The sequence below is a fragment of the Cervus elaphus genome, chromosome 1 (genome assembly GCF_910594005.1).
Source record: "Cervus elaphus chromosome 1, mCerEla1.1, whole genome shotgun sequence".
NCBI classification, from domain to species: Eukaryota; Metazoa; Chordata; class Mammalia; order Artiodactyla; family Cervidae; genus Cervus; species Cervus elaphus.
The window spans coordinates 65,746,089-65,769,975 of record NC_057815.1 but is presented as its reverse complement, the minus strand read 5'-3'; the positions used below and the strand labels follow the sequence as shown (position 1 = coordinate 65,769,975).

General features: G+C 47.0%; 1 protein-coding gene across 2 annotated transcripts in view; it reads left to right on the top strand.

Annotated features, from left to right (window-relative positions):
- CLPB (caseinolytic mitochondrial matrix peptidase chaperone subunit B) overlaps positions 1-23,887 on the top strand; it is a 153,504-nt gene that overhangs the window by 93,345 nt on the left and 36,272 nt on the right. For both annotated transcript variants that reach the window (XM_043906456.1, XM_043906463.1), the window contains 2 exons: positions 10,432-10,529; positions 22,034-22,148. In XM_043906456.1, coding sequence (XP_043762391.1) covers positions 10,432-10,529; positions 22,034-22,148 — 213 coding nt within the window. The remainder of the gene's footprint in view (positions 1-10,431; positions 10,530-22,033; positions 22,149-23,887) is intronic.

Genomic DNA, 23,887 nt, shown 5'->3' with positions numbered 1-23,887 from the left:
CTCTTCCCTCTGTTCCTCTGATTCTGCTGCCAGTAGAGCCCTGACTAGGTCTCTAACCTGTGGAAGGCCACTCAGTCTCCCTTCTGTCTACTAAAGAGAAAGGGGGGCTGGCTCCTTGCTCAATACCTCCATCTCTGCACATATACCATTAGTGAGACACTTTATAGAAAGGGGTGCTTAATAATGATAATTGTAGTAAAAATAACAATAGCTGTCTTTTATTGAGTTCTTACTTTGTACCAAGCTCTGAACTAAGGCTTTATCTCTTTCAATACTTAAAATATCTTTGGAAGTTTAACACTCTTATTACCTATGCTTCCCATATGCATGCATAGAGGCATTAGACTGTTAAGTAACTTGCCCATATTCCACCACTAGTAAGTGGCAGAGCCACTGTGGAATCTGTGATTTTGATCTCAAGAGCAGAAGAACTCCAGTTGTGTTCCTTGAACTTACACAGGGTTCATCATGAAACAGGTGCTCTGGAATGTTGGTTGGTTGATCACATGAGTGAATGAATCAGTGTTCTTCCCATTGAGCTTGTCTTCAGGCTTCAGAGACTGGCTGAGCATCTGTAGCTTATGCCAAGAAGTATGGATTTTGTCTCATCTCCTAATACCCAGCTGTACACAGACATGTTCCCTCCCACTCAGTAACAAACTGCCTGGAACTCTTTCCCGGCTCATATTTACAAGAGAATGTGATAAATTCCGTATTGATCCCTCCTGTTCCACTGTAAATTTTGCAAAAGATGATTAAATAGAGCAATAGAGTCTGCAGGCATTGTGGCTCAATATGTTGTGGAGTGGTGTATCGACCTCCTCCATCCAAAGGCAGCCAGCGCCTAGCCCTGCTGCCCCAGACCAGTAATTAAAATCCTGGGAGACTGGGATTTAAAATCCAATCATATCCCTGAATCAAGCCTTCTAGCCTCCCCATGTGACGAGTGCAATAAGGTAACGGCAGGAGCATGTTTATGTCTGTGCTGAAGCAGTCCCCATAGGGTGGGTAAGAAATGGAGAGTTGGGTAGGCCTCCTGACTAAATCACTTTGCCCTGACACCACAGCCACTTGTAAGACAATCTGTAGACACATAAACAGTCCCGGCCAAAAACCAAATTTTGGGCTTCCCAGGTGGCACTAGTGCTGAAGAACCCGCCTGCCAATGCAGGAGACATAAGAGACATGGCTTCGATCCCTGTGTCGGAAAGATCCCCTGGAGGAGGGCATGCCAACCCACTCCTGTATTCTTGCCTGGAGAATCCCATGGACAGAGGGGCCTGGCAGGCTACAGTCCATGGGGTCACACAGAGTCAGGCATGACTGAAGCGACTTATTTTGGACTCTTGAGAGCTAGACATCAAGCACAAAAATTCACAGACTGTGCTTCAGTGTACACTTCTGTTTCTACAGCCAATAGTAGGTTTACAGAAGTGATTTGACCTTGATTAAACCATGGCCTTTGGAGAAGGCAGTGGCACCCCACTCCATTACTCTTGCTGGAAAATCCCATGGACGGAGGAGCCTAGTAGGCTGCCGTCCATGGGGTTGCGAAGAGTCGGACACAACTGAGCAATTTCACTCTCACTTTTCACTTTCCTGCATTGGAGAAGGAAATGGCAACCCACTCCAGTGTTCTCGCCTGGAAAATCCCAGGGATGGGGGAGCCTGGTGGGCTGCCGTCTATTGGGTCGCACAGTCGGACACGACTGAAGTGACTTAGCAGCGAACCATGGCCTTCAGTAACCAAACGCGTTTGAATTTCCACAGAAACTCTTTGATTTACCTAAGCCGGAGCCAGCCTCCCCTATGCTGAGGCCTGTAATCACAGCACAAGTTACTGTTAAAATAAACTTGTCCATCTGTTCTCAACAGGATCAGGAACTCCCTGAGGGCAAGGACAGGGTCTTCTTATTCACTTTTGTGTCCCCAGCACCTGGCTCGGGGCCAGACACAGAGTGCTCTCCAGAAGTATCTCTGAATGAATGAAGAAACACAAATTCATAGTCTTGATAAAACCTCTGTAAACGGATGTGTAAATAGTAGACCCTGCCACACACTCCCCATTCAGTGCTTGAACACTTCCAGTGCTGGGGGAATCACATTTGTTCCTGAGGTTGCTCACATTCTATCTTTGGATTTTCTGATGGTTAGCAGCTTCTAATATTGAGCCAAAATTTGCTTGCAAGGGTCTTAAAATTTTACTGTTGGGTTCATGTAGAATAAGTCTAGTCCCTGTTCCACATGGTGGCCCTTCAAATACCTGAAAATGCAGACATGTTCTCTTGAGCTATCTTTCCTCTAGTCTAAACTTCCAGTTCCTTAAACCACGTTTTTCCACGTGGCTTCTAAACCATTTCCTATCTCAGTCAGTCTTCCAGAACAATCTCCACTTTGTCATCCCAAATCCATGACTTCCCATTTATTGCCATTCATTTTCATCTCATTTGTTTTAGCTCTTAATGTCCATCTTCTACATGTATTTGGACCTCTTCCCACTCAAATCTGAAGTCTATATAGATTTGGTGAATAGGCCATCCCCGTATCAGGAGTGAACATACTGAACCAGGACCAAGCCTCTTTGCTGCTGTTGGAAACTTTCTTCTGTGACCTCTGATCTGTCAGTCACCCCACCCTGCCTCTTGGGTCTGGTTAGTCCACTGTCACTTACGAACCCTCCTCACTGAATGGCACTCGGCCCACATTTCTCCATTGTGTGCTCAGGATTGCCCTGAGACACCCCAGGATATGTCACCCTTGTAATGGGGGGAGCGGATTCATCATCCTTTTCTCCTTGTCCCCCTGACACTATACTATATTGTCATTGTTTCTGTCCCCATCTGTCTCCTACCATTCTGGGTTCTCCCTCTGGACAAGAACCAGTCAGTTTCCGCTGTGTGTGGCCAGTCCTACCCCAAAGTCAGTAATCAGTGATTAATGAGGGCTGGGTCCAGCCAGGAGGCAATAGCTCTCTGTTCTATGAACTTTAGAAATCCACCTCCCTGAAGACAAGGGATCCACCAGACTGTGTCAGAGGGTTCAGACTTCCAAATGACCTGGGGACCAGGTTATGTGGGTCATCATTCACCCTGGAGAAGGGGCATCCTGACTGGGAAGAAAAGGAGTTCCGTTTTGTACCCTTTCAACAAAACTGTCTACCCCAAACCTGCCTCTGGAAACACCCCCAAACTTGGCTTTGGAGCATCTGAGCATGTTGGAGGGGAAGAGGAAAGATGATTTGTCCCTCTTTTTGAGTCATCAGACCTTTGGAAAGTAGCACTATGTGGTGGAAAAACCAGACTTGGCTTCTTTTAAAAAAAGGAATCAACTTTTTATTATGTAAAATTTCAAACATATATTTCTCTCAAAAAGAGAATAGTATAATAAGTCCCAGATTTACTGTTTATCTGCTGAATGACCGTGGGCAAATTATTTTAGCTCTCTAAGCCTCTGTTTTCTTAGGAGTCTTTGTATGGTGAAAAACTGCATATAAAGGCCTTAACACCCAACACATGTTAGCTTGTCTTTCACCTTGCTCTTCTACCAGACTCAGTTAAATTATTTGTAAAATGGAAAAAATAATACGTCTCCTGCTTTCTTCATTAAATTCTTGTGTGTTAGACGCTCAGTTGTGTCTGATTCTTTGCAACCCCATGGACTGTAGCCCTGCTAGGCTTCTATCTCCATGGGATTTTTCAAGCAAGAACACTGGAGTGGGTTGCCATTTCCTTCTCCAGGGGATCTTCCTGATCCAGGGATCAAACCTGGGTTTCCTATATTGCAGGCAGATTCTTTACTATCTGAGCCACCAGGGAAGCCATATCAAATTCTTATTAAGAATTAAATAGGAAGAAGTAGTCTGCACTGTGTATGGCACGTAGTCAATGCTCAGTAAAGGTTCTTGGCTACCTGGGAGGCATATCTTCAGGTGTGCATGTACATATGTATACAGATTCTGTTGGAAATGCTCAGTGTGGTCTAGGGGAAAAGTTCAGGAACCACAGCATTATTCCCAGTACTTCTGTGCTCCCTGCAGCATCCTGGACAGGGCTTCTCTCTAACCCTCAGCCTCTGGGAACACATGGAGAATCAGTACATCTCTGACCTGAGGAGCTACACGCAGACTAGCTGGGAAGACTAGACAGGTGGACTCCCAGAAAAGGAAGGAGTGGGAGGATAATAGGAGCCCATGGATGATGAGCACTGAGAGTTGGAGGGGTGGAGAGGCTTCCCAGAGAAGGGGCCCTGTAGAAGAGGTAGGGCCTGGGTAGTCAGGGAGATGAGGGACAGGGTTCTAGGCCTGAGGAGTCGCCCACATGGTAGTGTGGAGGTGAGTATGGAGACAGGGCAGGCGCATGGCTTCTCTCATATGGTCACCCTGTCTCAGAATGCTTCCTTGATGGGGAGCTTGCAGCCAAAAAGAGTGAATCACTCCACATTGATACCTCTGATCGTGGGGAAAATTTCCCTTATATTCAATAATAACTTGTAATTGGAGATAGTAAACAGACTGTTGAAATAGTAAAAATTAGGATGAAGGTGCTAAAGGAGTCAACAGTAAAAATGGGACTTCCCTGGTGGTCCAGTGGTTGAGACTGTGCTTGCCTGGTTGGGGATCCACAAACTGAGCGGTGTGGTCCAAAAAAAACATGGAAATGTTTGGAAGAATGAATGTATAAGTTATTACAAAAAAACATTGTACAGCTTGTACAATCTCCCTCCCCCCCCCCCAGTTTTTTATCTTATTCAGTCCAAATAGAACCCCTTGAGGTAGGCAAGGCTGTGATCATGACCATCAGAGAAGTGAAGCAAGACCCAAGACCCTAGTCACACAACGAGGGAGCAGTAACCCTCATCTGTGCTGGTTTCCAGGCCGTGTACTCTTAGGGGACGGGGAGGCAGCTGCAGGTGGAGAAAGGGGTGAGTCATGAAAACCAGGTGTGGTAGATCCAGATCCCTCAAAGGCCAGGATGGCCAATAGGACTGCAGGGGTGGGAGAGAGTGGGGGAGCCTGTCAATATTATCGATAATATAGCCTCACACATTTGTATAGGGCAGTTACTGGGTTTGGTTTTTGTTGTTGTTGTTGTTGAAGCTCTCTTCTTTGCCTTTTGCATCATTGTCTTGTCTTTGATATTCACAGAAGTAGCAGAAAGCCAGAGCAGAGTGGTGTCAAGGGAGGAAGCAGTAACACGCCTCTTCCCCTCTGCCACCCCAGACTTGCTGTCAGGAGACCTGAATCCCATCTCTCACTCTGGTTCCACACTCTCCCCAGGAAGGGCAAGTGGACCTCTCTCTGCAACCACTTCCTCCCCACTTCCCACTCGCAGAGCTAGATAGAGGGTATGGGGGCTTGACCTGACCTGCCACCAAGACAAAGAGGTTTAGAACTAGTGAAGAGACTGAGGACTTTGGTCCACGGGGACAAGGAACATGGTCACACACTTCACTTGCTATGAGAAGGGCCTTTCTGGGGGCAGGAAGAATGGCCATGTTGTGTGTGGCTCTGGAAGATAACACCTGGAAAGAAGTCCATTCATTTGGTAAATCTTACTGAACATGTGTTCTGTGCTGGCCCCTGTGCTAGGTAGTCAGGATATAACAGTGGATCAACCATGGACCCTGATTTCTGAGAGTTCTCAGTCCTGTATGGAGACAGACTATTATAACATAGTGATCAGTGTAATAAGAAAGAAGCAGAAAGGCTCATGGAGCGCAAAGGATCGCATCAAATCTGGGGTGAGAGGGAAATAATAAGGAAGGTTTCCTGGAGAAGAAGCCTGAACTGAGTCTTAAAAGATGAATGGGTGTTTATAGGAAGTCCAAGGTGAGAGTCAGGTTAGAGAGAGAGGTTGGGGCTCATGCAAAAAGAATCTGCCCTCAGTTTAGTGCGGGAAACCCCTTGGCAGGCCATGACCTTGGGACGGGGCTCTGGACATGCTTGAGGAAGCCAGGGTGACCCACCTGTTCCGAATGTAGTCGAGGCGGGTCTCTTCTTAGGGAATTGGAAGAACTCACCATTAAGTTCTCTTTCGCCTCAGAAAGCCTATAAGGCTGTCAAACCTAAGGCAGGTGCTGTATCAGAGAAGAGTAGCAGGCTCCCTGGGTCCCCTTGGGCCAGGCCCTCTCTCCCGTCAACGCCAGCGCCGCTGCCTCACCCTGCCCTGGCTGTTGAGACCCCAGCCTGTCACTGGCACCAGCCAGGACCTGTCCATGACCATCCACCCCCATCCTACTTTCCTGGCCCGAGCCCTATTGACAGATCCCTCAGAATCTGAAGGAATTCAAGACAAATGGTTAAGAGGATGGAGTTAATAAAATTTGAAAAATTGAGGCCTGTCACTCCACTAAACTTTTTTCAATACCACTGACAGAAACATATTTCCCCAATGAGTGACCTTCCACAGCTGTAGCGGGCAGGCGCAGCCGCAGCAGTGCTGCCAGGAAGCCAGTCTGCTATTTATCAAATATTATAAGCTGGGACACACTAATCTGGAGCAGGGGAGGAGTCCTGCACTATACTGCCTGGGGTGCTCCAGGTGTTGGCCCCAGCCCCAGACAGCCAGTGGGAGGTGACGGATGGCCTGCGATTAGCTCTTCCCACCTCCGCCCAGCCCTCTGACTTACTCCCAGAAGCCTGACCCTCTAGACCAGCTGCTTGGCCCGGAGGGGCCCTGGGTGGGAGGCATGGTGAGGTCAGACCAGGGCATGGGCCATCTTGATGCCCCTGGAGAGGGCAGGCGGGTGAGGCCCAACGTGGTTATTTATTGGAGCATAATGGTTTGTGGCCGTTGGTCGTGGAGGTGAAATCGATCAGTTGTAGAAGTCAGGTTCTATCAATTATTACAGCAATTAGTCAAGTCAGAGCATCAGAGCAAGGGTTCGGGGGCTGAGGGACTAATATTAGATGGACATTACCCATGGCGCCCCAGCCTCAGCTTTCCTAAACTGGGAGCAGATGTGCTGACCCGAGGCTCCAGAACCTTGGGGAGGCTAGCTAGCTGGGGTGAACCTGGGTGAGAGCTCTTGGACTGGAGACAGACCCAGCACTGCTTTAAACGGCATCCCTGTGCTAGCTGGCCCAGGTGCAGAAATGTCCTACCTGTCCCATCCCATTGTTTATGAGAAGTGACACAACTCCTACTAGAAATTACTCAGTGGCCAATGTTTATGGCACACATTTTTCATTCTGTAAGCAAATATAGATCACTGACAGCACTTGTTTGAAGCAACTAATCTCACCCTCTGTTCTTTCTTCCACTGTCTTCCTCTCTTCCTCTCCCCCTCCCCTTCTGTCTCCTATTTTTTCTCTTACCCAGTTCTCTTTTTCTCTTTGCTCTTCTTTTCTTTCCCTTCCAGAGGTCTCTCCCACACCCCTCTGCCACTCTAGCCCATATTCAGTGACAGAGCTCCCCTTGAGACTGCCTCAGGGAGGAGAGGCCTTTCCACTGAGTGATTGTAGCTCTCTTTCAGCCCTAGCTGTGGTCCAGGAGCTTTGAGGAAAGGGACGATGCTGTCTGCCTCTGCCTCTCAAGCCTTCAGTGCTGAGCGCCAGACAGAACAGGGCTGGCTGGGAAGACTGGGTCAGGTGAACAAGCCCCTTAGCACTGTGGTCTTCTTGGACCTCTCTCTACAGGCCTGCTGTCCCTCCTTCAGCACACTAATCACACTTGACCTGAGTTGTTGTTGCATGGTCGTCTCTCGTCCCTTTTAGCTTCTGGAGAGCTGGAATTGTGCCTAGACTCTAGATAGCACCTAATCTAAAAGATGGGACCAGGAGCCTGCAGAAGAGACAGAAGGAATGGTCTCAGGGGTGTGAGGAAAACCTGAAAAGTGGTTTTTATAACTCAAAGAAGAGAGTGGCCAAGGTATCAGTTGCTGCAGAGTGATCAAGAAATGTTAAAAAAAAAAAAAAAAACCTATTCATTGGCTTTGGCAGTCTCCCATCTCCCTACGTACAGGGCCCTGATATACAGTGCCCAGTAAGCAAGCACCAACAGAATTGAAAGAAAGAATCAGGCTCCAGCTGAGCTTTGAGGACTTGCCTAACTAGCTAGGAAGAACCCAGACACTCTCCTCATTAGGGAGGTTGCATTTTATCCTATAAGCAGTGAAAACCATGGAATGATTTTTCACCAGGGTTGTATTGTGGCTGCTCTGGTGGGAGTGTGAAGAATTGTGGTTAAGAAAACCTGGAGTAGGTTTGACTCCTGGTCCAAGCAAATCACCAACTTTGTGACCTTGGGCTAGTTATCTCCTTTGAGCCCAGTTTCCACGTCTATAGCATGGGAATTTTAATTTCTACTCCTCAGTATGGTTGATAGTATATATAAAATACAGAGTACATAGTAAACACTAGTGGCTGTTATTATCATCATCACCACTTCTAGATATATACCCGAGAGACATAGAAAAATACATCCACTCAAACAGACTTGTACACAAATATTCATAGCAACATATTCATAATAGCCAAAAGGGGAAAGCAATTCAAATGTTCATGAGCTTGATGAATAACAAAATAGGGTATGTCCATAGAATGCAGTGTTATTCAGCCATAAAAGAATGAAGTACATGCTATATTCCTACATTCATGTTGTAGCATGAATGACATGTGCTACATCATGGATGAACCTTGAAAACGTGGTAAATTAAGCCAGATGCAAAAGACCACACACTGTATGATAACCATTTATGTGAAATGTCAAGTGTAGGCAAATATAGGGACAGAAAGCAGACTAATGGTTTCTGGGATTGGGGGAAGTGGTGAATGTCTCTGATAATGGTGATGGGGTTTCTTTTCAAGATGATTAAAATGATCTGGAATTAGATACTGGTGAGGCTTATATGATGATGGAAGTGTATTTAAAACTACTGAATTGTATACCTTGAAAGGTATGTGAATTGTGATTAAAAATTATCTAAATATTTTATTTTGTACTAGCTTCCTATTAGAAAATAGAATCATGTAAAAAGGTATTAATTTTTCTTATTGATAATAAGCTTCCTTGGTCTGGATCGTGCTTTATGCTCTCTGCTCCTTTCCCCTCCTCCTCCCACACTTCTTCCTCTGCAGCCACGGCAGACAGCCATGTGTAAATGCTTAATAAATGATTATCATTGTTGATGGGTTTATAGTCCTTAAGAAGCAGAGAGTTTCAATAGGAATGGTTTTATATCATGATACGAATGTTGCCTCAGCCTGGGTGAGAAACACTGATTTTTGCTCTCCATCAGCAAACAGTGACTGAACATCCCCTCTGAGCCGGGCCTCACGGTGACGCAGCCTTTCCTGTGTGTTTAGTGTCCCTGACCAACTTACTACCTCCTCATGGCAGGGACTGTGTCTTAACCCTTCTTTAAGTATAGACAACGCACTTCCTTAGCAATAAAGGTCAAAGAGTATTGGTTTGTCTGTTACTTTAATGTTCCGTTTAACACATAGTTCTTGAGAGGAGTGCTTTGGGGCAGGACCATATCTGATTCTTCCATGTCCTGAGTCCCAGCTCATTCAAGGTTGGACAGATTGAATGGAATGGTCAGTTTTCAAAGAGGAGAGGGAGGTGCCCAGATCTGGGCTTTGGGGAGGAGATTCTGACAGTGTGGGGGTTAAAGTAACCTATCTTCCATGACTGTCAAGGCTCTACACCAAGCAGACACTTTACACAGGCTCATCAGCTGCCGGCACTTATAAGTGAGAGAAGGTAGATGCGTGGCCCCAAGTAAGCCTCTTCTTTTTGTTATACTTAAAGTTCTTTGTCTTCGAATCATGGGAGCCAATGATTGGAGGAGATGCCTGCCTGGGTGCACACGCAACAAGTAGCGCAGGTGAGGGCTGGCACAGCTGGGTTGCTGATGATGGCCAGAACTCAGCTGACTTTAGCAGGCAGGAAGTGAGCAGGGAAGAGAGAGCATTAAGCAGAGGGAGAGGCAGAGAGCAGAAAGAAGGGGCCTTGTCATTACCTGGGATACTCTGTGCTTTAGATTTCTATATGATTTTTATGAATGAATATTCATCTGTGTAGAAACAAATTTGATAATGCAGACATTTTAATGAAGAATGCATTGGAGTTGGGGTGTATTAATCTGTATGTGTATCGGTATATTTGTTAGCATGTTCCGCTGTGTATATTTTTGTAGGCACAGCACACCTATGTGTGTGTATAGCACATCTGTGTGTGTGGCACCTCTCTATGTGACACGCGTGCATGCACATGTAGGAGCCTCAATACCCTTACTTCTGTGTCAGAGAGGACCGAGAGCTCCTCTCTCAGAATAGCTTGGCATGTGTTTCAATCTCTTAGGTTTTGTTGTTCCGTGTTTCTGTGAGCATTCCTTACACTGAAGTCAAGGCCTATGCCACCTCCCAGGGAAGGCTGAGGGTCCACTGATCACTCATAGAGGCTCTTTTTCTTCTTCTCCTCCTGTCAGGAGCCAACCCCTTGCAGAGGAATGAAATGGGACACACACCCTTGGATTATGCTCGAGAAGGGGAGGTGATGAAGCTTTTAAGGACTTCTGAGACCAAGGTAAGTCTCAAAGAAAGGAGAAGGCCTGAGGGCACTCCATGCTTCATTTCATCTTTCACTCGTTAAATTATGTCAGACTCTACACCAAAGGCCACTTCTCCTTAGAGGATTATTGTCTATTTAAATACAAATCCAGCCTCCACTTATCAAGAATAGGAGGCATCCCCCTTCCTGACCAAGAAGAAGCCTGAGCCACTTCTGGGTTCTGAGGACTAACTTTTAAATCCAGTTTCTCAGGTAGTGAGCCTTCCAGCTCCTTCCATGAAGGAGAGGGGATAGCAGGACAAAATCTTCGCCTCAGTGCTATTTCCTCAGGTCTCATGCACTCTGCAGCATCATCAAGTAACTCTTTTCCATCATCTCTCCTTCTAGAACTTTTCCCTGGCCCCTTCCCTCCATTTACACTCCAGAGATCCTTATGTAGAGTATGGGGCAAAACAGTCTTCATCTTAATTTGATCTTCTCATCCAGACTTTTGAACCTTCTAAAAACAGGCTGCCTTCTGCTCCTCTCAGCCACCCAGTTATAACTTAGAAAGTACTTGGCAGAATCTAAGAACTAGAATCACAAATGTCAGAGCTGGCAGGGACCTGAGAACCCATCAAGTCCAGTGATGGGAAATCTTATCAAAGTAAAATAAAGAAGTCAGAGGAAAATAGAGCTGTTCTGTTTGAAGGAGAGCCTATCCTTTCCCCCTGGGTAGCCTCCATGGTGGCTATGCTGTGGGACACACATTTTAAATCTCTGAAACCTCAATCAAATTATTTCTTTTCTTCCTGGGGAAACTGGAGCCCAGGGGTGTATTGTGACTGCCTTTGGTCCCAGAGTGAGTTAGCATCAAAACTGTTACTGAGACTTGGACACAAGATCATGTGGTGTCTTCACTGGCAGGACAGGAACTGGAAGGCTTGGTTTCTGACTCTCAGTCTTGGGTTTTTTCCAGCTTCATGGAACCTCTCTCTGGCAAGTTGGCTGTAGTACTTTGAGATGATTAAGAGTGGCAGGTCCCACCTAGTGGCAGATAGTCTATGTCTTGAGTAAGAGCACTTAGGTTAGGTCACCTGACTGAGCACTCAGCTGGGGTTGTGATCCCACCGCCTCACTGACTGTGTCACCTCGGGCAAGGGCTTTCACTCTTGAAGCTCCATTTACCTCTGTGAAAGGAAAACACTGTGACTAAATGGTTTCTATGGTTCCATTTAATCTACCACTGGTCTGTGTAGCAATCAGGATAAACTTAAGTCATGCTGTTGTAACAACCCAAAATTTCAGTGGCTTAAAACAACAAAGATTCATTTTTACCTCATGCTGCATGTCTATCATCCATCATGGGTCAGCAGGGGCGAGCTCTGCTCGTCCGCGATGCTGAGGGACCTGACTGGCAGAACAGCTGCCCTCTGGAAGAGAGCACTCTAGAGGGCCTCCCACCTGCAGCTACATGCTCAGCCTGGAAGTAGGATCCTTTACTTCACTCACAACTTATTGGACACAGCTAATCCCATGTTCCTGCCCTAGAGTTGGGTCAGCTTCCCCCATTCTCTGAGGAAATCTCTGAGCACTGTTTGACATCACCTCAGGGACTGCATCCCTGACTCTCTCCCCTTTCAGGCCCAGCCACTGTCCCCTGAGAGCCAGCGCTGTCCTTGGCCAAAATTACTCCTGTTTCGTAAGGCAGTGTGACATAGGGCCAGCACTGGTCTGGTCATGTAAAGCAGAACAGACCTCTTTGTATCAGCAGGGATGGAAAGGTTAGGCCTCCTGAGGGACCCTAACGAAACTTGGCTGCCCAGGAAATGTCTTGATGTCAGCCACATCAATACAAAGTCAGTGTCCCAAGTGAGTAAGTGGCAATTGCTGCCTCTGTGCCAGTCAGATTCTTCTAGACCACAGAAGGCTACCTTCTGAGTAGACTGAGCTCTCAGAATCTGTGCAGAGGTGAGCAGCAAGGAGGCAAGCAAAACTGTGCTGTGAGAAAAGGCTGAAGGCAGTGGGGCATCTGGCCAGGAAAGGAGAGACTGCGCATGGGCACAGAGACGGCTGTGAGGAGGAGGGGAGGAGAGGAAATGGATTCAGTGCCAGGGCTAGGACAGAGCCAGGCTTAATGGGTGACTGCTGCCAGAAGGAGACACGTCACAGAGCTGTGACCCAGGGCAGGGGCTGCCTTTTGAGGCTAGAAGACCACTCAGAGTCAGCCAGGGGTTTTGTCACCTCTCAACATGAAGACTGTTTCTCTGTCATCACCTCTCTGCACTTGATCCCTTTACGCAGGCTGGATTTCCTCTTCTGTAATGTTCAGCTGTCTACTGAGCACCTCCACCTGATTGCTCTGGGGTCCCCTCAGATTCTACCCACATGAACCACCCTCAGCTCTCCCTGGACATCAGCAGCATTGTCTTTCTCTCAGTTGCTCAGCATCTCCATGGTCACCCATTCTTTCTGCTCTGCTTTTTATCTCCAGGCTGCAAAAAAACTACCTCTTCAAAACTGTGAGGAAGAGTTTCAGGGCGGAAATACTGCTTTAGATTGGGTTATATCACCCTCTGCCAGGAAGTAAGCAGCAGCTGCTCAGCTCTTGAGTTCAGGCCCTATGTCAGTGACATAATGATTCAGGCCTGGAGGGTGCTGAGGCTCCAGCCTGAGACCTCATGTCCTGGCTCTTTGTCTAGACACGGATTACTACCACTCCGATCTTATCTTTCTCCCCTTCTGTCCATCCGGCATCTCCCTGCCATCCAGCTCAGCCTCTTCCACCTACACCTACCTCTCTATAGTCAAATATGCACTCTTTATAGAAAATTTGTGATTATAAAAGTCATCTTTCCCATTACAGAAAATCTGGACAATATGAAATGAAGATAATTAAAGTCAGTGCATATTTATAAATGACATCTGTATGCCAGGTTCAGGGCTAGGTGGGAAAAAGATATCTGGGTGAACCCCTCAAGGAGCTCACAGTCTGGTGAGGAAACAGACAAGTAAAGTGTGACACCACTGAGTCATCAGTCCCAGGGAAGCCCAGGGACTGTGGCAACCCACGGTGGCTTCTAATCCTGCCTAAGAGATCAAGGAAGGCTTCCTGAAAGAGATGTCAACTGAACTGAACCTCAGTTAAAAGCATTTTAGCCCTACTACCTATATATAACTATTATTAATGTTTTAATTATTTATGGTAATAGTAGGTACCATTTATCAAGTGCATCTAGGTACTCTGCCAGGTGCTCTAATACATAATTTTTCTAATGCTGTAACAAAGCTATGAGGTAGCTCTTATTTCCCCCCCTTTTACAGGTGAGAAAACTGAAGGTAAAATAAAACGTGACTTTTGAAAATCAGGCTATTATAAGCAGCTATTGAGATATGAATCAGAGCGTTCCTCTTATGATACTACATTTACCTTTTCTGGACCATATCTATATATAAGTGTTTTTTGTTTTTTTTTTCTTAACCTGGTTGATAGCCTTCTGTACAAACCATGGGTCTCAAACTGGCAGCCACATTTTATTTTGCCAATTCAGAGTTTTTTTTTTAATGTGAGTGTAATGCCTTAGAGGTTGTAGTATGGTCTCTCCAGCCACAGGTATCTGTTTCCTACCATGTTATATGCTTAACTGTCAGGCATTTATATTTCCTTCTTGGTCCTGAAAGTATTTGAGTTATGACCCTAATTCCATGTTTGGAATCTGTATTTTTTCACTTATTATTTCTTGATGGTTTTCCCATTTTAGAATTATCCATAAGCCTAATTTTTTATTTTATTCTGCCTTTTATGTCACTTTTCTTTTTTTTTTTTTTTTTTATGTCACTTTTCTAAGAATCTCTGTCACTTTAAGTGGCCTAAATGATTTGTTTCTCATGGCTTATTTGCTTAGTTCTCTCAGCAGTCTCTGTGTATGGAAGCCTTCTAGGCTCCCTGAGAAGATCAAGAGGTGGATGAAGCCCAACTCCTGTCTCCTGAGCTGGGTATTAGGAGAGGAAGATGGGGAGAGACAGGCACTCTTAGCTCTGATACCCACAAGCTGACTTGTGCCTTCAGAGGGGTCCACACAGAGCTTGTGGGGGTTCCAAGAAAGCATGGATCACCTCCAGGCAGAATGAGCAGGGCAGGCTTCATAGAGAAGGTAACCTGTGATCTCACTTTGAAAGATTTCACAAGCTGAAGGGTTTAATACTTAAAGCTTAGACCATTTTCACATCTTAACTAAGAGACAACAGAGAGGTGGAAATATATCTCTGTGCACATGATGGCAGATAAAACAAAAATATGGGGAGCTATTCCATGATGAATATTCAGCTAAAGGGGACGTGCTGGTGGCAGCCCGCATCTCTACTCCCAGATCCTCACTCCACCGAGACTCACGAGGAATTTATTGCTCATTTTAATCACACCCAGAGAATGAATTGGCAGGAATATTAGGCAGATAGGTCTATCATATATATTTTATTTGCATATCCCAGTGACAGAATCACAAGCACATTTCCTGTCTGTGTATTTTTTCATTTGCTGTAGGGGTAGCTGGGGATGCAGGGCTCCCTTGGGCCCCGCATTCCGGGCTGCACGCCTGGGTGCTCCCATCAGATCTGGAGGAAGGCATCAGGAGAGAAGGGGTGGGGTACACAGGAAGGTGGAGGGTTATGTTCCGCCTGGCTTAGGATGAAGAGAGACCCCCTTCCCTGCCTCACCAAGCCTGCTCCCTGCTCAGCATCTCGTTTCAAGTGCTGGTGTGCCACACGCCTGGCTCTGTGCTTGACCCAGACAACACCATGCCTGGCTCTGTGCTTGACCCACCACCACCAGCCTATAAGTTGATTATAGGTTTTCCATGGGCCAGACAGAGCACTCCATGCTTTATGGGGATAGACCTTTGTGTTCTGTCTTTCCCTTTTAACTTTTAAAAAATCGTTTGTTGAAATATATTGTATAAGGTGCTAATAACTCTACAGCTCACTGTTAATTTCACAAACTGAATATACCTGATCAAGAAGTAGAGTATTACAAGCATTCATTTGTATCATACTCCCTTCCAATCAGTATCTGTCCCTCAAGGGTAAGCATTGTCCTGATTTATTTCACTTTTATTTTTACAAAACTTCAAATATAGTATAGCAAATTCCCATAAACTTTCACCCATATTACCAGTTGTTAACATTTTATCATACTTGCTTTATTATGTAGAGATGAATAATATAAAGATATATACTTTTTCTGAACTATTTGAGAGTTGTATATACATGATCCCCTTTACCCCCAAATACTTGTATGAATGTCCTAAAAAATAAAGAACATTTTCTATATAACCTCAATACAATTATCAGAATCAGAACATTAATATTAACTAATCTACAGATGTTATTCACATTTCACCAGTTGTCCCAATAGTTCACTTTACAAGGAAAGAAAATTCTGGATCCAAAGTTGGATTCGGTTGTCATGTCTATTTAGTCTCCTTTAATCTGAAACAGTTCCTCAGTCTTTCTTGACATTCTAACAAGTACAAGCTGGTTATTTTGTAGACTGTTCTCATTTTGGGTTTGTCTAATGTTTCTTTATGATTCAATTCAGGCTGTGCATTTCTGGCAAGAACACCCTCTGATGTTTATTTTCAATAAATTCATTAGGTATCCCCATGCTAAAAGTAGGAATATGAAATTTGTGTTTCAAATCTCCTTTCCCTAAATAGGCTCTGAACTCCCTAAAAGCAAAAACGGGTCTTTTCTTATCTCCAGGGTGGAAGGTGCAGGCACTGGAATCAGACTGCAGGAGTTAGTGTTCTGCCTTTATTACTTGCTACCAGTGGGACCCTGCTTTAATTAACTTCCTCTCTGGATGATGACGGAGGAGATCCTCTGACCTCTATAGGGCTATGAGAGTTAGAACAGCTGGTCCCAAATCAGGCAAGATTCATCAGTCCATACTCAGACTAAGGAGTGGAAGTTTGAGGAGTAACAGGGTATTTACATAGTCTCTGGGTCCTACCCTACAAGACGCGTGTTAATTACATAAGGGGAAGATGATGGTGGAGAAACTTGGCGCAGCCCACCTTGATCAGATGATCAAAATTACCATCCCCAGTCACAGGTACCTCCTGATGTGACGCACAGAGGAGCATACAACCCATTTTCTCACCTCAGCCCCTCTGTGCCCCTCTTAGCCGTCTCTCACCATTCTTGTCTCTGGAGCAACCCAGCTATTTGCAGAGGAGCAACATGATCCAATTAACATGTTAAAAATACTGATCTGGCAGCAAGAGGAGGATCAGGTGGAGGAGAGAATGGACCCTGAGATGCTGGCATAGCAGTCACCAAGTCTTCATGGGACTGATGCCGGCACTGTACCCAGCTTTCCTCTGTACAGATGTGGGCTCTGAGCTAGTTCAAGAGACTCTCAAGTCCCTTAGGTGCCCCTCTCATCCCCCATTCTCCCCTCCTATCTGCTCTGCATTTCCCAGCCTCCTTTGTTGGACCCCCTGTGCTCCTCTTGTCATCATTCCCTCTTCTCAGGACTCTTTCCATCATCCCACACCTGCCCCCCCCCCCAGTCTCATCTTCTGCCCACTTTGTTGACCTCCCCACCCAGGCCTCTCTGCCTCCCCCAGCTTCAGCACATGGTAGAAGCCCTGACTATGATGTGAGTTGGGGTGGATCCAGGGAGTCAGGAGGATGGGGCATATCTGAGTCTGTGAGAAGCCAGGGGGCTCTGTGCCCTGACCTCCCTCTAAAGGCAGTCTGCATCTTGGCCTCTCTTTTCTTCCCTCTACCACACTTCTCCTATTTTTCCTCAGGGTCTCATTCTGCCAACCACCCCTGTCCTAGCTCCCTTCTCAGTGAACACATCGCCAGGTTTATTATCAGATGTATTCCCTGAGTAATGCCCAGCAGCAGGGGTGCTGCCATACCCTTCTCCCTGTAACTCTCACCCACAGAGCTGCTCTGCCCAGCCACCCACCTCCTAACGAGAGCTCAGCTAGGCTTCGCCTCGGCCTCCCAGCCCTTTCCTGTAAATGCACTCAGAGCCAGGAGGGGTGCCATATTAAATCAAGAATGATGAAAACCAGTGGCTGCGATTATCCAGCCGAGATGCAGCATAGGGAGCTGGTCGCTGCTGGCTCCAGGTGAGGGCTTCTGAAGCTAATTGCATGTGGCTTTTATTAAGAAGATGATCACTCTCCACTCCTGCTCTCCTGGTGGCTTCTTCCTAGTGCGTCTCCACCCAGTGTCCTCTGCTTCTGCAGGCCGGGTCACCTACCCTGTCCCCTCCTCTACTGGAACCCTGTCAGAGCAGAGCCTTGACCTCATTCCCTGTAGCCTTCCTTCCCATTTCCTCAGGAAGCCAGGAGCAACAGTAGCCCACATTCATGGACCCTTACCAAGGGCCTTCTCTCTCCTCCCAGAGAGAATACATGCAGACCAAGTGGTTTCCTTCCCTAGGTTCTTCCACTGCTTAGCTGTCCACAAGCCTGAACTTACAGCTCACATTATTAAAAAGTCATTCATTCATTCAGCATTTTTTTTTAAATTTTGGCTGCCTGAGTCTTCATTGCTGCGTGTGAGCTTTCTCTAGTTGCAGTGAGTGGGAGCTACTCTTCATTGCTTGTGTGGGCTTCTCATTGTGGTGGCTTTTCTTGTTGTGGAGCATGGGCTTCAGTTGTTGTGGTGCACAGGCTTCCCTTGGCATGTGGAATCTTCCCAGACCAGTGATCAAACCTGCATTGGCAGGCAGATTCTTAACCACTGGACCACCAGGGAAGTCCTCAACATATTTTTTAAATGTAAGCTCTGTGCTAAGCATTTGGGAAAGAGCATGAAGAAGTAACCTCATACGTGGTTTAATCCCATTGTCCTGTACATTTTTATCAAAAAGTCTGGTCCAGTTTCAGAAGTTTCTCTGAAGAGCTATATAGGGCTCCAGGCGTAGAGGGGGTTGTACTAGAATCAGGGTATGCTCAAATTTAGGCCACAGGTTGACTCTTTCCCAGTACTATTTAGAGAGCTCATGAGAAACCTGACGCTCACCCCATAGAAGTCCAGAACCCTTTCCCATTGCTCAAGAAAATAAAAAGAATACTAAGATTACCTAAAATCATGACACTGAAAAGAGTTACAAAAGGTAGAAATGTTGCCCTGGAGAAGACTCGGGGAGGCCATGATGGTGGTACCCAAACCAACAGAGTGGTGGGGAAACTCCTGTTAAGCTTTGCCTGCAGCAAAGGAAAAAGAGGTGTGTTTAGTGAGGCCCCACAAACCGATGGGTGGAAAGCACCTAGAGGAGGAATTCTCTACCATGTAAGGAAAATTGACAGGCACAGCTGAGACACCCCAGGCAGTGGAGGTGTCCTGAAAACTCAGTTGGTGTTGAGACTGCCCGGCAGACTCAGGGTTCCTGGGGAGAAGCCTCAGGAACCACACTGGGTCCATGGGGGCATCCCAGTGAACTTGACTCCTGGCTTCTGCTTAAGCCAGAGCACTTCTTCCCCTTATCAGTGGGGCTCCATGCAGATAAAATTAGTTCTAGCATCAAAACAAAAACAAAGGCACTGGGTTAGAAAATTAGTTATCAAAATGCAGTAAAGAAGAAGTTCGCAAAGTTTATCAAAGGCCTACACAGGCCAGATACTATGTTGGCCACTGAGTCTCTCACACAGCTACTTCTGCATATACATTCGCTGTGTGCCAGAGACCTGCCCAGTGCTCCATATGCATCATCTCACTTAATTCTCACCAGCATCCCACAAGGATCCTATGAGGTAGGTATGAGTACCATTGCCATGCTGGAGACGAGGAACTGAAATTCAGAGAGTTGAATTAACTTCCCCAAGGTGAGCTTACTATTAAGTAGATTTGTTGTTGTTGTTGTTATTTAGTCACTAAGTCGTGTCCAATCTTTTTTGACTCCGTGGACTGTAGCCCTCCAGGCTCCTCTGTCCATGGGATTTCCCAGGCAAGAATACTGGAGTGGGTTGCCATTCCCTTCTCCAGAGGATCTTCCCGACCCAGGGATCAAACCCATGTCTCCTGCATTGGCAGGTGGATTCTTTACCACTGAGCCACCTGGGAAGCCCAAGTAGATTAGGTGAGGTTTAAATTCAGGTCTTTCTGGAGCAAAGCTGGCTTTTTCTGCCACACGATGTGCCTCACCATGAGCCAGAAAGGTGTCAAACCTCATATAGGGACTGCTGTAAGAATTCAGTGAGACACTACACAGAAAGTTCTGAGTACCATGCCTGGCACACAGCAGCCATCTCACAGACGGCAGTCACCTCATTCACTTGGCAACACAAATTGAATCCTTCTGTGAGCCAGGCCCTGTGCTAGGTGCTGGAGTTACAGGGATGAATAGAGCATGGTCTTTGTCACTACTTTCTCATGTGTGGAGTAAAGAGACAGAAACAGGCAGTTAAGTAAGTGCTCTGGAGGTGCCAGGGCAACAGGCTTTTTAGACAATTTGGTGTTTAAGCTGAGATCACTTAGAGGTGGGTGGGAATAGAGAAGACTTATGTGCTGAGGGAGCAGCGTGAACAAAAGGCCCAGAGGTGGGAGTACCCATCCCTGAGGGGAAGTGACCTAACAAACCGACCTCACAAACTCTCAGAGGCCAGGTTCCTTCTGCATCCTGCCTGGCTGCAAGCGGGCCAGGCCGCTGGCCGGTGCTGTACCGGCCTGCATGTATGCATCTCTCCATGGGAGCCTCTCAGCCCAGTGGACCCAAGTGCTGAGAGGGGCTGGGTGGACAGGGAGGAGGAGGAGGCAGATATATGGCTGGAGTCAGCAGAGCCAGGTGATGTATGTGGTGCCTGAGGGAGCTGCACAGTGACGTGCTGGATTCCAACCGGCAAGCGTCGCTCCGCTGGGATCGGCGCCGAATTATTGCTCCATATGAAACCCCAGGACTGATGGGAGCTTTCAGTTACAGACTGATAGCAACAGCCAAAATTGGATTGTTTGCTATTTATTTTTTTTAACTTCTGTCAAGGTCACTACCATAACAGGAAAACACTGCCCAAGTAGCAGGTATTTTTCATCCACTCTGCCCGCAAGAGCAATCTGCAGCCACCACTTTTGTGACAAGGCCTTACCTTGGCAAGCTCGCTTTCTAGAAAGCTGTCAGTGTTACAGGAGCCCTAGGGAAGAGAAGCCCCCGGAAGACCCAGGTCTTTCTGTCTCTCTTTAAGACCTGCTTCCTGCCCCCAGCACCTGGCCTCCATTGATGCTTTATCATCAGACCCATGCACTCACCCCCCAACCCAGTCTCCAAATAGTCCCACAGCTCCCAACTAGCCCAGTACTCCAGCTCCTTCAAGCCTCTCATCTCCCAGAAATGTTTTATGCTTTATGTATCCTTCCCTTCTCTGTACTCCTACACCACCCAATCTAGCCGTTAATTCCTCTTTGTATTTGTCATCAACTTCATTTTTGTAAACATTCACCAGCTGCCTCCACTGTGCCAGGACCCATGCCAGAAATAGCAGTGAGTAAAATGGGGCTCATAATTGATTGTAAGACACAATCACAAATATGCAGCAAACTCATTTTGAAATAACTGTCTTCAGTGATAGGTACAGGGCTAGATGTAGGCACACATGCTTTAAAACCACAAGGGAAATGGCTGGTCCTGCCTGAGATGTATTCATGTACATACAGACCCTGCCTCGCCTCCCTTGCCTGACTTAGAGATGTTTAAAGGCAAGACCTGACTCTTCTCCCCTCCCTTTCAGTGGGACAAAGCTCAAGCCTCCTGCTTCTGTCTTTTCTGAAATGAATCAAGCCAGAGGCCAGACACCTGCCAGGCACTCAGCATGATCTAAGCCTGCCAGTGGCCAGTCTTCCTCTTTGCCCCTTCCCCACCTTTCCATTATGGCATGCACAGTGCCAGGAATATAGCAATTGCTGAATAGTTGTGTTTAATTGAAAAATGCAGTATCATTGATTTGGAGGGTGTTCATAGCTCTGATTTGAAAACCAAAAATGGTTTTCAAGAGGATAAGCAGAAAAGGAAAGGAACCTAGATATTTATAAGCACTTAGTGCTTACCAGCCATAGCACTAGACACATTCTGTATCCAGCGTCATATTTAATCCCCAATTTACAGAGGAGAAAACTGAGCATAGTAACTTGCTCCAGGTAATCACATCTTATAAGTGAGAGAGCTGGGATTCAAACCAAGTCTTCTGTCAGACTCCAGACTCAAGAGTTAATCTATTGAGTTGGCAAAAAAGTTCATAAGGTCTTATGGAAAAACCATAAGGATCGTTTGGCCAACCCAATACTAGCGGTACTTATTTTACTAGCAGGGCAAGCCAGGACCCCTGAGCAGTGGCCACCAAGGTAGGGAAATGAGGTGAGGACTCAGACCAGGGACTGGGAAAAGAATGAGCCAGAGCTGTCCATCAGAACCCCCAGAGACCCAGACCTCTGCTTTTTCCCCCTGGGTTGGGGGGATAGAATGAAACTAGGGTCCTCCTGGGTCCGGCGCTCCTGAGCCTCCTTCCATCTCTCGTCTCTCTCCACAGTACCAAGAGAAGCAGCGGAAGCGGGAGGCCGAGGAGCGGCGCCGCTTTCCCCTGGAGCAGCGGCTGAAGGAGCACATCATTGGCCAGGAGAGCGCCATCGCCACCGTAGGTGCAGGTGAGTATATGGGTACCGAAGAGGGCCTAGAAGTTTGTGGTCTGCTGCAGTGAGGTGTGGTCCTGCCATCTCCAAGCTGAGGAGAAGGGGCAATTATTATTACAGCATAGCATTTGTGGAGCACTTCCTGTGTACCAGGCAGTGTTCTAAGCTCTTTGCATATGCCATGTCATTTAATCCTTACAACAGTCCTTTGAGGTTGGTCCCATTGAATGCCCATGTTACAGATGAGGAAGTTGAGGCAGAACACTTTAGTAACTTGCTCAAGGCTTCTTTCCATGCTTTGAATTTAACTCTGACCTTCATCTGATCTACTGACCCCACCCTACCCCCACTTTGCAGGTGGAGAAACAGACCCAGAGAGGAACACGAGCTTTCCCATCACTAGTATTGTCATAACTGAGCCAGAACTAGAACTTTGGTCACCTGTCTCCCAGCGGGGACTGTGCCATCCTTCAATGTAATTTGTCAGAGGCTGGCTCAATTTTATGGAAAACATCCTGTACAAGTCTTGAGTGCCTTCTCCACCTCAGAAGCGCTTCTGCCACCTTGCAATTTAGACTGCCTGCTGGTGTCACCCCTCATCTCCTGACCTTCCTGCCCATGCACTCCCCAGTGGAGAGAGAGAAAACTGGGGTTGTGCTCAGGATGGTGGCCTCACCATTGTTCTCCTGACATGCATGACTCCCTGAGGATAACCTCAAGACAGATGAGGCAAGGGCAAGGGAACCCTATTTCTGGCTTCGACAAGGGAGTGGCAGAACCGAGGCAGTGGTTCTCAAAGTGGCCGCTGGACCAACAGCGTCAGCATTCTCTGGGAACTTATTAGAATGTAGATATGATCCCAGACCTGTGGGATCAGGAGCTCTGGCGATGGACCAGAAGTCTATATTCTGAGAGGCCCTTCAGGCGAGCTGATTGCCAGCTCAGGTTTAAAAGCCTCATCCCTGTGATGTCTTGGTCAGGTGCATCCAGTGCTGCCTCTTGTCCCACCAGGTGCAGCCCAGCAGCTGCCACGCCCAGCACCAAGTTCTGCTCACCTGTAAAAGGAGACATGAAGCTGAAATTGTGGAGTCCCAGAGGAGTCATTGAACAGTGTGACACCCTGTGTCACACTGGGCCATCCCTGTGACACACTGGGACCAGCCTGTCTCCGTCATCCTCACACACCAGTGGGACTCATGTTCAGGTCATGACCTGACCATCAGCAGTTAAAAGGAGCCCATAGACCAGATCTGCCTCAGCAGCTGGAGGGCAGAGGCTACCTGCAGGCACACCCAGGAGCCAAGGAAAGCTTCTATGAAGACACATGTCCCCACTACTCAGGCCCAGATCTCATCAGGCTGCCCTTTTGGGTCTGAATACAGACAGCCACCCTCAGCTTGGAGGTGGCAACCCCCCACTTCTTTGTCAAGGCCATGTCTGAGGTAAAAGGAGAGGAGACCTTGGGATCTCTTGGGTTGAAGAGAGGAGGAGGAACCCATTGGAGACATCAGTGACCGAGCCGAGGCCTGAGAAGCAGGTCCACTAGAGTTTCATGTCCACTTGGGCCAGAAGTATAGCTGCCATCATAGTATTTACCCTCCACTTCTCATACAGTCGTTTCCTCACATGTTGCCCACTCCTCTGATCTCCTGTTTCTCACCAGCTTCTCAAGCCCATAAGTTGTGAGACGCCCAGAAGAAGTTAGGGGAGGGAGGAGGACATTAAAATGGGAAGAATTCAGTCAACCAGGGCTC